General features: G+C 44.7%; 2 protein-coding genes across 2 annotated transcripts; one reads left to right on the top strand and one right to left on the bottom strand.

Annotated features, from left to right (window-relative positions):
• Nucleotides 1-299: 299 nt before the first annotated feature.
• On the top strand, nucleotides 300-2,395 carry LOC125517404 (pentatricopeptide repeat-containing protein At3g02490, mitochondrial-like). Its single transcript, XM_048682599.1, has one exon. The coding sequence runs from the start codon at nucleotides 427-429 to the stop codon at nucleotides 2,212-2,214; it is 1,788 nt and encodes a 595-aa protein (XP_048538556.1). The 5' UTR covers nucleotides 300-426; the 3' UTR covers nucleotides 2,215-2,395.
• A 143-nt stretch (nucleotides 2,396-2,538) lies between these two features.
• On the bottom strand, nucleotides 2,539-9,305 carry LOC125517403 (C2 and GRAM domain-containing protein At1g03370-like). The gene is made up of 10 exons (XM_048682598.1): nucleotides 8,818-9,305; nucleotides 6,828-8,198; nucleotides 6,357-6,539; nucleotides 5,996-6,276; nucleotides 5,799-5,915; nucleotides 4,809-5,071; nucleotides 3,817-3,982; nucleotides 3,459-3,719; nucleotides 3,165-3,357; nucleotides 2,539-3,019 (listed from the first exon to the last, which is right to left on the bottom strand). Exons 1-10 carry the CDS (start codon nucleotides 9,209-9,211, stop codon nucleotides 3,009-3,011), a joined length of 3,240 nt encoding a protein of 1,079 aa, XP_048538555.1. The 5' UTR covers nucleotides 9,212-9,305; the 3' UTR covers nucleotides 2,539-3,008.
• Nucleotides 9,306-13,287: the final 3,982 nt, after the last annotated feature.

Genomic DNA, 13,287 nt, shown 5'->3' on the forward strand with positions numbered 1-13,287 from the left:
CCTTGCTTATGCCATTCTATAATTTGACATTTTATTTTTGCTATTTTTAGTTTTGACAATACATCACAATTGCTATTTCATGACAAAACCAATAATTTTAGAGTAGCAATTGTGATACATTGTCAAAATTTAAGAGTGGCAAAAATGAAATAAAAAGTTATCTTTTTTGTCACCGAATGACATTTGCGATGTATTGTTAAAAACTAAGAGTGGCAAAAATAATATGTCAAATTCTAGAGTGACATCAGTAAAGTAAGCAAAATCTAGAATGACAAAAACAAAGTTTTGGGCAAGCCCATTGAGCTTCTTCTTCATCATTCCAAATGCCCAAACAGCAACCGGGCCAACCCTAGCAGGCTAAACCCTCATTTTCAGTTCCAACGCTCCTCCTCCTCCTGCGCCGCCGCCGCCGCCACCACCACCACCATGCTCCGCACCGTCCTCAACTCCGGCGGCGGTCGTCTATGCCGCCTCCCCTCCCTCCTCCCCCACCATCGCCTCATGTCCGGCTCCTCCGTCGCTGCCATATTCTTCCAACCATCCCTGCCGGCGGATCCCGCCACCGCGATCCAGTCAGCCGGCATCGACCTCTCACACCCCAACACCATCCCCGCCCTCCTTGTCCACCCGGACCTCGCCTCCAACTACCCTGCCGCCTCCCGCTTCTTCTCCTGGGCCGCATCCCACGACGCCGCCGTCCTCAACTCCAAGTGCTTCAACTCCATGCTCCAGCTCGCCGCCGCCAACAGCGACGCCGCCCATTTCTGGTCACTCGTCTCCTCGATGCGTTCCAGGGGCTACGGCATCTCGAAGACCACCCTCCAGGCCGCCACGGAGAGCTTCCGGTCCAATGGCATGTCCAAGGACGCCGACATGATCCAGAAGGCCTTCTTCGCGCACTCCAGGAACGCAGCGGTGGCGGAGGCGTGCAAGATTCTCCGCTCAGATGCCGATGAGTTATCTAAGCTAGACAAGCTGAATCAATTGGGCGTTGAGGTGAGTGATGAGATGGTGGCACTGGTTGTGGAGAAGATTGGGCAGTTTCCGCGACAGGCAATGGTGTTCTTTAATTGGGTGGAGCAGTCAGCTGGGGCAGGGATCAACTGGGGCAAGGTTTACAATGCAATGGCAAAGATCATTGGCCGGGAGGATTCTATTGAGGAGTTCCGAGAGGTCCTGCGGAAGATGAGCAGTAAGGAGGTTGGGCTGGATAAGGAGGTGTACGTTATTCTCATCGATAGGTTTCTCAAGAGGAAGATGTTTGAGGATGCAGTAGACTTGTTCCGGTTTGCAATGGGTGGGACGGAGAAGCCATCGGCTCAGGATTTTGTGTTCTTATTGAAGAAGCTTGTTGTGAGGGATGATATGGATCTGAAGCTGGTGATGAGGGTTGTGCGGATCTATCAGAAGGCTGGGAATGAGGTGAAGTCTTCCGTGTTTGATGCTGTTATCAAGTCGCTGAGAAGCGTAGAAAGGCTTGGTGAGAGTGGCAGGGTGTTGAAGGCCATGGAGCACGGTGGTTTTGCACCAGACAGCACTGTACATGGAAAAGCTGTTCTTGCAATGTGTGATGCTGGGAATCTGGAAACAGCGCACAAACATTTGGCTCGTGTGGAAAAATCAGGGCATAAGTTGGATCCACCTGTATGGTCTGCTTTGGTTCAGAAGTATTCCCTTGGTGATGATGTTGATATGGCAGTTTCATGCTTCCCCGAAATGCTGGAAAGAAGAAGTGGCAATCAGGTTGGTAGCGCTCTTGAGGTGCTTGTGTATGGGCTGTGCAGGAAGAAAGAAGCAAAGGAAGCGTTCAAAGTTCTGAAGGACCTGGTGTTGGAAAAGGATGTGGTTCCTTGGCAAAGTACCTACAAGTATTTGATCCACAAGTTGATCCGCCAAGGGCATCTTAAAGAAGCATTTGATGTGCTAGGTTTAATGAAAAGTAATGGATTTCCGCCTTATATCAATCCATTTATCACACACATTTTGAAATCTGGTACCGTGGATGATGCCCTGGGTCTGCTAAACGCAATGTCTTCAGAGGAGTTCCCATCAAGAACAGTTTACATGCGCTTGTTTCAAGGTCTGTTCAAAGAGGGGAGGCATGAAATTGCCCGGCAGCTGCTCTCGGTATCTCCTGGAAGTGTCCAAAACCACGCAGATGTTCTCGACCTCTTCTATAAGATGAAGATTGAAGAACCTACAGCAGCGTTGTAGACTATTCTTATGTTGAATCGAATTGCTGATGCTTGTATTTCAATTGGCATTTTGTATTCCCCCTTGGTTTTGTAACTGGCCTTTGAGCCAGAATCAGAAGTTTGGATGGCAGAAAACTTCTTTGCTGAAATGTCTACTTGTCCTCTAAAAAATAAATACCATTCTTTTTTCCTCTCTGCCATGGAAATTCTTTTTTCTGTTTGTGCCACATATTTATATGCTTCATGTAGCAATAGCCATCTTGCAATAGTGCCAATTTAAATGATTGGCATCAGTGTACCAGTTTCCTGTAGTTCTCCTTAATGCACTGCTCATTTGGTGTTCAGCTTGATGGTCGTACGAAATTGAGTTCTGTCATTCTGGTACTATATGTGTAGTATACTAATTTTCTTTTCTATTTATAGTTGGCACATGTACATATACACTCTCCAATCTCTGTATGGGGATAATGACCGGCATGCATGTTAGTGTATCACAAGACTCTGTAAGAAGTCTATATTCCACTCATGTAATCTTGTGGTGTAAGTTCATTGTGTATACACAGCTCTGCTTGAGTTCCTATCAAGGTAACATCAGATTGATCAAATGCGCGTGTGAGGAGAAAACATATCCATGTCAGTTGATATGCTGGCCATCTGTGCAAAAAATCTGGGCTGAGCAAAGGGGCGAAGCAGGCAGTGATGCTGCTGCGCCGAACTATGTTATGATCATCATGACTGCTGATCTTTGGTGTCTTCTTTTAATCTTAATTGAGCGACAGAATCAAACAATCTAGTCGCTGTTCTGCACCGGCGTTAACTCACACCTGGAACAACATTGCAGAAGTACTAGTCAGCACTGAAAGATTATTTTTCATCAGAGCAGCAGCAGCATTTCTGTCGAATTGAGCCCAGGCTCGTTTCAGCAATTTGCTACCGGGAAGAATCAATCTGTTGTGCTGAAACGGGTACCTTTTCTGGATGAAAGCTCCTTTTCGACTTCTGAGAATATTTCCTTCAGCCTGTTGGTGGAATTCGACATGACATTCTTTGTAGCCTTCTTTTGGTGCCTAGTGCCCTTCAACCAGACAATCCCTAACATCACCTGAATGCTACAGGAGTTTGGTTTCAACGCCGTGCTCATCATATGGTACTTGAGCTGGATCTGCAATTTTGGAAGAGAAAGAATGTCATGATCCTGCAATATGATATTAAACATGCAAGCATTTTCATCAGATCCAGTCTTGACTGTCTAAGTTATCTCACACTCGAATAGTCTTCATGCAGGACGCCTTGGAGGGTCATGACCTCCTCAAGGACCCACCCGTCTCGATTCTGTAAGTTATATTTTTGTTGCTTGGTTGTCGCTTCTCCTCCATATTTTGATAGCCTAAAGCTGATCTGCCTCTGGTATATGTTTCGGTTTACTGGCTCCCATTCTGTTGGTGAGTAGTCAACACAACCAGCCTTCTGCATCACCTTGTGTTCCAGTGGACCTCCGGAGAACATCTCCATCAAGGCATTGACCTGTGAGTACATAATCGAAGAGGTTTAAACAGATGCTTTTACAAGTGCATTATACAAGGTGTCAAACATGCGTTCATTGAGAGAGAGCAAGGCCCACATCAACAGAAAGAACAGCCGAGTAGACTTCTGACATTTTTACATCTTCGTTGCCCAACAGAGAAACTTCTTCATTGGGGAGCTGTTTTGGTTCAGGTTCTTTGTCGGTCGTCTCTCCCTTTTGTTCTAGACCCGATGACCGTGTTTTCCAAAGTGCCATAATAACTCTGTTAGACATCAGATTGGTATACATCATCAACTACTTGATAAGAGAAATTGGTGGAAAATTGAAATGGGAGAATAGGAGTTAAAAAAGTGCCATAATAACTCTGCTAGACGTCAGATTTTCCAAAGTGCCATCTTAACAGAAGTATAGCAAGATATTAGTCTGCATGCTGTGTTATTGTGAAAATGTGTGTAGGATAGCCTGATACCAATTAATCCCTCTGTCTAGACATTTAAGTTGTCATGCCATCTAAAGTGTATGAAGAATGCAAAGATCCACTGCATGAAAAGATTGTTTTAGATTTTTCTTGCAAATTCTTTTCTGTTTTGTTCTTATTTTTCATATCCTATCATGTTCAGAAAAATGTTGTCTGAAGTCTTGCATGAAAGACTTCAAACAAGTTGAATGACCTACATTTCTAGATGGAGGGAGTGTCTTTCTATTGTGTGTGTGCGCATATGCTCATACAATTTGGGGAGTAGTAGTCGTGTGGACGAAAGTGTCCTTCTAATCCTGAGCTCAAAATGCTCCAGCTATGAACACTAAAAATACGAAAAGCAGAAATAAAATTCAAAAATAATGTTTCTTTTTTACAACAAACATTGCTGAGTTTTCTGCCTGTGTGCAAATTGTCGTGATGAAATCTCATTCCTGGAGGTCTGGACGAAAATAACAAAATCAGTGCTCCAAAATGCTTTCAAAAATAGTCTTTTTGGAGAATCGTTTTTTTTTGCCCAGACCTTCACGAATGTCATTGGAAATGTCTTGTTTGAACTCTGTAGACACGAAAGAAATAAAAACAAATGGCAAAAGGGAAAAGAAAACACCTGTGAGCATCGTTGAATGAGACAAATGTTTGGAAATGGAACCTCAGTCTTCCTTGAGGATCCTGTGTTTTGGCACCATGCCTGGCTTCTAGACCTCTGTCCTTCTGGAGGATGATCATCAAGGATGGACTGCCAACTGTTGAAAGAGACGGTGGAACAACCTGGATATCATCAATGTCTTCCCAAAGAAAGAAAAACTTGGTTTTCCGCCCAAATATATTGGAATAAAATCCAATTATTCTTGGGGAAAGAAAGAGGCGCCCCTGCAAAAAAAAATACAATGTTCAGTTTCTCGATTGATTTTCTAGCTTTGTCCTAAGTCAACCTTCTTTAAGTTTGACCAAGTCCAGAAAAATATATCAACGTCTACAACTCCAAATTAGTTTCATTATATTCATCATAAAATATTTTTCGTACTTAGATACTCCCTCCCTTTCTTTTTACTCCGCATATATGGTCTGTTTGAAGTCAAACTATGCAAAGTTTGACCAAATTTATATTAAATATATCAACATTTACAATACTAAAGTTATATAGTATGAAAATTAATTTCATGATGCACCTAATGATATTGATTTCGTATTGTGAATGTTCATAATTTTTTCCTATAGAGTTGGTCAAAGTTCATGACTTTAGACAAATTTTATATGCAGACTAAAAGAGAAACGGAGGGAGTATATTTGATTTGAAGATATTAGCACATTATATATAGACTTGGTAAAATATAGAAAAGTTTGATTTAAGACAAAGATAGAACTTCAAATAATTCTTCTGCGTTCGTGTCATGGCCGAGCATCCCATGTCTCTCTGCTCCGGGCACCATGTCGACACCTGCTATGTTCGTGACATGTGTTGTACCACCACTTGTATTCACTATTAACTTCTATCAATGAAATGATATGCAAGCTTTGCGTATTCGCGAAAAAAAGAACTTCAAATAATTTGGAACAGTGAGAGTAAACGTGAATTCAACTCAACACACCTAATTACCTGAAGTGGCATTTTCCTTTTTAGGTGGCAGGTGAAATCATCAATAAGAAATTCTTCTGGAGGAAGGCTAAAGAGCTTACGGAATGATGAATTTGTCTGAGAGGACCGCAAGGGCATCTGAACATTCAGTCATACGCAACTTCAGTAAATACTTTGTGCTGAAAATGACAATTAATCATATGTTAGCCAACTCATACCTTCTTGCCGACTTCTTTCCCCATCTTTTCCAGATAATTCATAACAACTTCAGTCCCACGTGAGTTGTTCAAAAAAATTCTTAAATGTAACTTGGGCTCAGATCCTTGGGCAAACCTTCCATCGAGAGGAAGCCATGTATCATCCAAATCTGACAAATTGTTTTTCACAAAATTTATTTCTGTGCGACCAATAGCATTATCATCGAGTGGTCCATCTGAATCATGCACAACCACGTCCAACCTTGATGGGGGATCATCCATTGCATCAAATTCAAATATCTCTAGAGAGTTAAAAAGACCACGGTATCAGCAAATGCTCTGAGAAGGTCATACGTTGGTCTTTCCAGTTCGACAAACTTACCATTCCATTTTGGTTCTGATGTCTGGAACTTAACTGAGCTAGTTTTCCTCTTCCCATTGCACATAAAAACTACATAAGGATCAGCCAAGCCTGGTGTGCCTGCACCTACTATGCCGCTTCCCTCAATAAGTGCAACAGTCAGCAACCAGCCATCACCATGAGCTTTGACCCCATGATCGCTGCCTAATATTGGAAGGGCAAAGATTTACATGTGCTTACAGTTTATTCCCAATGAAAGGAGTGGAGATATATGAGTAGCAATGAAGGGAATGAAAGTATAGTTCTTAAGATGAACAAATTGTGTTTATTAAATCATCTCAACAATTGAAGCAATTCTAGAAAAAGAGTAGTTAGAGAGGGATGAGGAAAGCATAATATTCACTCGTCCTGAATTAATATTTACAGAATAAAAAGTGTGTCTATCAATAGATACATATGTACTACATTTTTTGGATAAAGAGAAATAATTACCACGTTTTCTCCAGGCCTGCAAAAAACGTTGACCTACTTTGAAGATATTCTTCCCCTGAAGAATCAAAAGAGCACAAAATACAACCTCCCCAATTGAATCTGGAAGATCAATACCAAAATATTCAAGCCCTCCATGCACCATTTTACTGGGCTTGACTAAACGAAGGTGTGCAATGCCATACACTGCAACAGTAAATGAGAATATGAATGCAAAGCTCCCAAGGAAGCGGGCAACCAGCTTCCAGTTGGATTGTTCATGAGTCTGCAGTGAAGCTAGAATCTTGTCTTTGCTCGATTTAGCGTCATCTAGCTCAGCTACTTTGATTTTCTTGGAAAGCAATTCAGTGAACTGTGCATATCCTTCTCTGAGGCCTTGCCTTGTCCCATTCTCAATCATTCCTTTCAGCATTGTGCTCTGAACAAAGTTGAGGCGCCAACTTATAGTCAGCTGTGAGGTTTGTTCTTCAGATTGCAATGGGGTACCTGGTATTATACAGTACAATATCTCCACCTTGAAACAATTACCGCAGGGAACTTCAGGAGTACTAACACTAGAAAGCACAGCAAACGAATTTCCAGCTGCCTTCAAGTATGTCTGCTTTTCTGTAGCTTTTACAGCCTTGACTAATTTGCTTGCAGCTTTTGTGTAAGTTAATGTCCTTTTCACAGAATTTTCGTTATTCTCATATTTCCAGGGATCAATTTGAAACCCACTTAGTCCTTGAACTTCTGCAACTGCTGGCCAGAAATCTGAATTCGCTGAAAACAGCATGGCATTCAATTCAGCTGGTTTAATAATGTAAGATTGCTCCAGCAGAACGCCACCAGGTAAGTTTCCTGGCATTGCACCACCTTGATCTTTAGACTCCATAGTTTTCAGTAGTTCATCAAGATTAACTTCGGGCATGCCGTTCTTGCCATTTTCAGAGGATCCAGCTATTTCTGTTTCTTGAAACTGATCTATGGGATCGGGGTCTGATGTTAGAGAAGGTCCGGCATCAGCAGCTTTACGGAAGTATCGAGCCAAGACCTCCACTACTGATGATGCATTGCCGGTAGCATCGCCGTCATCCTCTTCAGGTTCCAGAATAACTGCTTGCTGTGTGGTGCCACAAGGTAGGCTGCTCGGGACTTTTTGGTCCGTGTTGCTTTGGGTCAACTGATCCACACCACTACGGTAGAATGCACGGTCCATGCTAGCGCAGGCTGATTGATCCAGGCTGCTAGCAACTGCTGATAAGGAGGACTCGTTAGTTTCAATTGACCTAGTTGAGCTGCACGGCGTATCGTTGATAAGTTGCATCAGAATGTTTTGCGACTCATTGCAGTGGCCTTCCCTAACCGATAGGTATATCTTCAGGCAAATTTCACCTGCAAAATTAAAAAAATAGTGAGCAATGCTTACTTTTAGCCTTTAGGTTCAGCTATAACTTACCAGCGACTTTCAACTGACCTTATCATAAAAGCATTTTGCGGAATAGCAGCTAATACTTGTGAATGTATAAATTCAGTTAGTTCTTGGCCCGATGCAAATTCAGTGGATTGAGACTCCTCAAAATTCCATGAACATGTACGTTTTTTTAGAAAAGGAGGAGTGTACGTATACCTTAGCAAACTTCTCGGAGAAATTTCCTACTTCTAAAACCCCTGACACCCAATTTGAACAGCACATGGGGATGGGGCACTCCCTTTCACCCACATGTAAACAGGACAGGATGCTCAATTCGGTAGGTAGCTTAATTATTACATTTATTTATCTTGACTACTCCCTCCGTTCGGAATTACTTGTCTCGAAAATGGATGTATCTAGAACTAAAATATGTCTAGATACATCCATTTCTGTGACAAGTAATTCCAAACGGAGGGAGTACATTTCAGGCTTGCAATCTCATCTTCAGTAAAGCATCTATCTTGGAAACATCTAAAGCAATCAAACATGGCGGGTTTGCAAAATGCGACGAACGAACGAATGAAGGTTGTACCTACGTACCGCGTTTTTTGCTCCTGAACTTGCTGCTCTTGGGCTGGAGCTGGTACCAGGCGGTGGCGAGCGAGTGGTCCTCCGTCTCCAGGATGGCGGAGAGCGGCACCTTGACGCGGCCGAGGAAGTCGGTGCTGAAGAACCTGTTCTCGTTGAGCACGGAGACGACGAGGTCCTCGGCGACGTCCGCGACGAGGAAGCCGAACTCCTCGTCCCAGACGGGGCTGAGGCTCCGCTTGACCACCGTCGTCTTGGCCCGCCGCCTCCCGAGCTGCAGGCGCACGTAGGGGTCGCTGGAGCCGTTGAGGTAGATGGCCGGGAGCCCCCGCGCCTCCAGCACGTGCACGCACAGCCGCATCGGCGCGCTCCGCTGGGCCAGCTCCGGGCGCGCCACCGCGCCCATCGCGACCTTGGGGGAGGGGAAGGGGGAGGCGGGAGAGCAATGGCGGACGGCGACCTCGCTGCTTCGCCCCGTCCAATTGGGGATTTGGATGAGAGAGAAGGAGAAGGGGGGCCAGAGGATTGCCCGCCACCGTTTGAATTGGAGAGGCGTTTGTCTCGTGGCGGTTTGGGGCCCTCGAGATTCGTGCGGGATGAGGTGGAGCGGTTTGGGACCGTTGGATCTGCGGGGCGGGTCGTGGCTTCCACCAAACACGTTGCAGGTGCTCCGAGCTATGTGGGTTGCCTCAGGTTAAGGATAACCCTTTTTCAGGAACGGGTTAAGGACAACCTGATAATAAGTGCCTAATTCAGATAAAGCTATTTCTTTGTTGAAACATAGATAAAGCTATTTTCTTTGCAAGAAGGCCAAGCTATATATACATATTAAAATTGTCTAAGAACATTCTTAAAATGTACGTACTACCTATATTAAACAGCCAAAAACGTCTTACATTTAGAAACGGAGGGAGTAGAAAATAAAAAAAACATGTCCTTAGGTATGTCGATGTTGTCTTTCTCCTGCACTCCTTGACGACGCACCTAGCAAAGTTCAATACCACCTCTAGAACTTTAGAACACTCTCGGAGCCAAGGTACCTTTGTTGACGCAACGACCATGAAGTTGATGGTGGGAGTCTGGTGACAACGAATCGAGGATCAAATCATGTCTCCGGGTTTAAGGCGGTGAAGGGGCTAGAGAACCATCCCATATCCAGCCAAACAGGACCAAGGAGACCTTACCTCACTAGCTTCCCGACAAAGCTGAACATGTTTTGCCGACTAAAGAACTAAAAAGACCAAAATATGAAGAGGTAATAGCACCACAGGTCCCTGAACTTGTCATGAAGGTGATGGTTTGGTCCTTAAACTTGAAAAAGCTGATTATTTCATCCTTCAACTTGTCATGGAGGTGCAAGTTTGGTCCTAGTCCAATCAGAACTCGCCAAGTGGAGCCATCTCGGCCAGGCTGGTCAGCGCCACGCATTTTGCAGTTTGCCCCTGCCTTTAGCCCTTATCAACCCGCAGGAGGCCATTTGTGCAGCTGGGCATGAACATGCCCACCCAGGCGGAGCGCAGCTCGACAAGTTCCTTCTGAACGAGAGACACCTGTTCATAGCCGCGCCGAGCGGGGGACAGTGTGATGTCTACCTCTTCTTAAGGATAATCGACATCCTGCAAGACTACAACATAACCAAGAAGCTGGAGCACGCCTGCAAGTCTTTCCCGGTCAACCCTGGCTGCATTTCTGCTGTGGATCCCAAGCTCTACTCGAGGAGGTTCCAGGATTTCATTCCCAGGGTGTTCGTGAAACAACAGTAGTGAGAAGAAGAACACACATGGTTAACTGACTTTTTTACATCTGGAGGAGTTTTTGCATCATGAGATGCAGGGGTGGAGACAGGGGGGTCTAGCCCCTCAACAAAACGTGCAAATATGCTAGGGTAAAATGCCCGTATATCCTTTAGTTTAGCGCTGTAGATCCTTTGATTTGTTACTACTTTGTACTAGTACATTACAAAACTTCCTTGCGTGTGTGTGTAATGCGTTAGATGTGCTGAAGCCCAACACAAAGCCCAGTTTCAGATCGATCATCCAATTTGCGCCTGCCGCCGCCCGCCGCTGGCTGCAATGCTAATCGCCAGCAGCCGATCGCCGCTACGGCACCATCGCTGATCGCCATCAGTTACTAGCATCCGCGACTGACGACATCGCCGCACTGCCATGCTAGCCAGTCCAGTCGTGTCTCCCTGTGTAGATCCTCCCGCATGACGATCAGTGTGCCTTGCCATCGAGTCCGAGACTCCATCGATCATCTCATACCTCAAACGCTCAAGTCTGAAGGTACCACATGGTCATTTTTCTCATAGATTGCATAACATATAGTTAAATTAACTGTCTAACTTAAATTTGTATGTAAAGACACAATTGATTAATTTACAAATTAGATGTGATTGTCAATTTTTTTTTACAAATTAGATGTGTGTTTCATTCATCTGAGATGATTTCTGAAATAATACTTTGCTATGCTGAAAAATATATAACTGCAAAGTTCACCCTAATGAGATTATCTTATTTTTCGATCAGCTTGGTAGCTAGTTACAAAGCTATATATAATCTCATTGTTTAATTTTGAGTCAATTACACTGGTGGTGTTAGAACTTTGCGCAAACGATCACTTTAGTGCTAGAATTTGTGGCGTACATCGAAGTGGTGCAAAAACTTGACTCGGGCGTGCAAATACGATGCCAATCGCATTTGTATACGACCGCAACGCTGACGAGGCATGCCAGCGTGGCGCAGGGCCCGCTGTCATCGACCAAACAGTGAAGAAGAGGACTGTGCGTGCTCTTTTTTCAAAAACCGCCTCGTTTTTTTTGCAAAAAAATGAAAAAGTAATCCCATTGAAATGATGCCATTTGTACATTGCCAAAAATACAATGCCATTTTTTATCTCAATGGTATTGTTAGTCATGATATATTATGATGTTTATCTTCAAAATTGTCTTCCAATACAAAACCACACACACTTAGAAGTGTTCGAGGAAAAAATTCAGTATGTACGATCCTTATCTCCTCCGCCCCCCTCATCCCCAAATCCTGGCTCCACCCCTGATGAGATGGATCCATTGGTGAATGAAGCTCATGGCATGATGGCGTCGCTGATCCCGAGCATGCGCTGAAACAATGCAACTGGTGGGGTGATTTGGCTTTGGCCACCATACTGCTAGACGGTTCTCTTGTCCGAATAGGCGGCTGCGAGGAGATGGCTGGATCTGCCGACAGGCATGCTGAAATCGAAAGGATGGCGGAACTAAACTACGGGCATGCAAAGCGCCGTCTTTTGGAAGACTTGTGAGGGTCCAAGTGCCTACTCCATGATTGCAGAGCTATGAGTCCAGATATTCCATGGCTAGCTTAGCTAGCCCCTGCCTCTGCTTTGTAGTGCTCTTTTGTAATTTGTTTCTTCCTTCTGCACCTACCAAGAACCCAATTTTTTTTCTAGGATTGATTCTTGGTGTGATGTGCTGAATAGCGGGTATGGTCTTGCACAGGAGTGGTCGAGTGGGAGCGAATCAGGCCTTGTACATGTACACGTTGCATTGCACTATCAAGACAATTTATTGGACTGATGAAAACTGATGCATCAATCTTGTCGAACGAAATTGAGAAAAAGGAACCAGGATGTCCATCCATCTCGCCTTCTTCAGTAACACCTGCAGCTCCCACCTTTCCTTGCAAATGCAGATGGCCAATCTGGGCCGTCCGGTTGAATTCAAGAGACATCTCATCCGTCGTTAAGAGAAAAGAAGCTGCACCCCTGTAGACATTCTTGCCCTCTTTGCAAGCATTTAACATGTGCATTGATTAGCATGTGCATTGATTTTTTTGGCCCTTATAACAATGTAGAAGAAATTAAACATGTGCATTGATAAGGGCTAAAGGCGGGGGATAAACTGCAAAATGCACGGCATTGACCGGCACAGCCAAGCTGGCTCCACTTGGCGAGTTCTGATTGGATCAGGACCAAACTTGCACCTTCATGACAAGTTGAAGGATGAAATATCAACTTTTTCAAGTTTAAGGACCAAACTATCACCTTCATGACAAGTTTAGGGACCTGTGATGCTATTAGCTCAAATATGAACTACAATTGTCCACTCCAGCGAACAGTGCCATCCAATTCCATCTAGACAAAACATTAAACAAAACGTGACCTAAGATCTAACGGGGCCTCTCGCTCATGACCGCTCGCTCGCTCTCGCGTTCCACCCCCACTCCCGCCCCCACCACCAGGCCACCGCACGGCGTTGACCTCTCCGGCGGCGCCCCTCTCCATTCTCCGGCGATAGGTGACGGTTGCGCATCACCACGCGGTGAGCCCTACCCGAATACGGGAGCAGGGCTTGGCCTGGTGATTCGAAAGTCTCCAACCAGATCTAGGGAGGGCAGTGTTGCGCTCTGTCGATCCTGAGGTCCACTGATGGACTCGGGAGGCGGAGGTGCGACGGACCAGGAGATCCAGGAGCTGATGGCAGAG

Source organism: Triticum urartu, chromosome 6 (assembly GCF_003073215.2).
Source record: "Triticum urartu cultivar G1812 chromosome 6, Tu2.1, whole genome shotgun sequence".
In the NCBI taxonomy this organism is placed as follows: domain Eukaryota; kingdom Viridiplantae; phylum Streptophyta; class Magnoliopsida; order Poales; family Poaceae; genus Triticum; species Triticum urartu.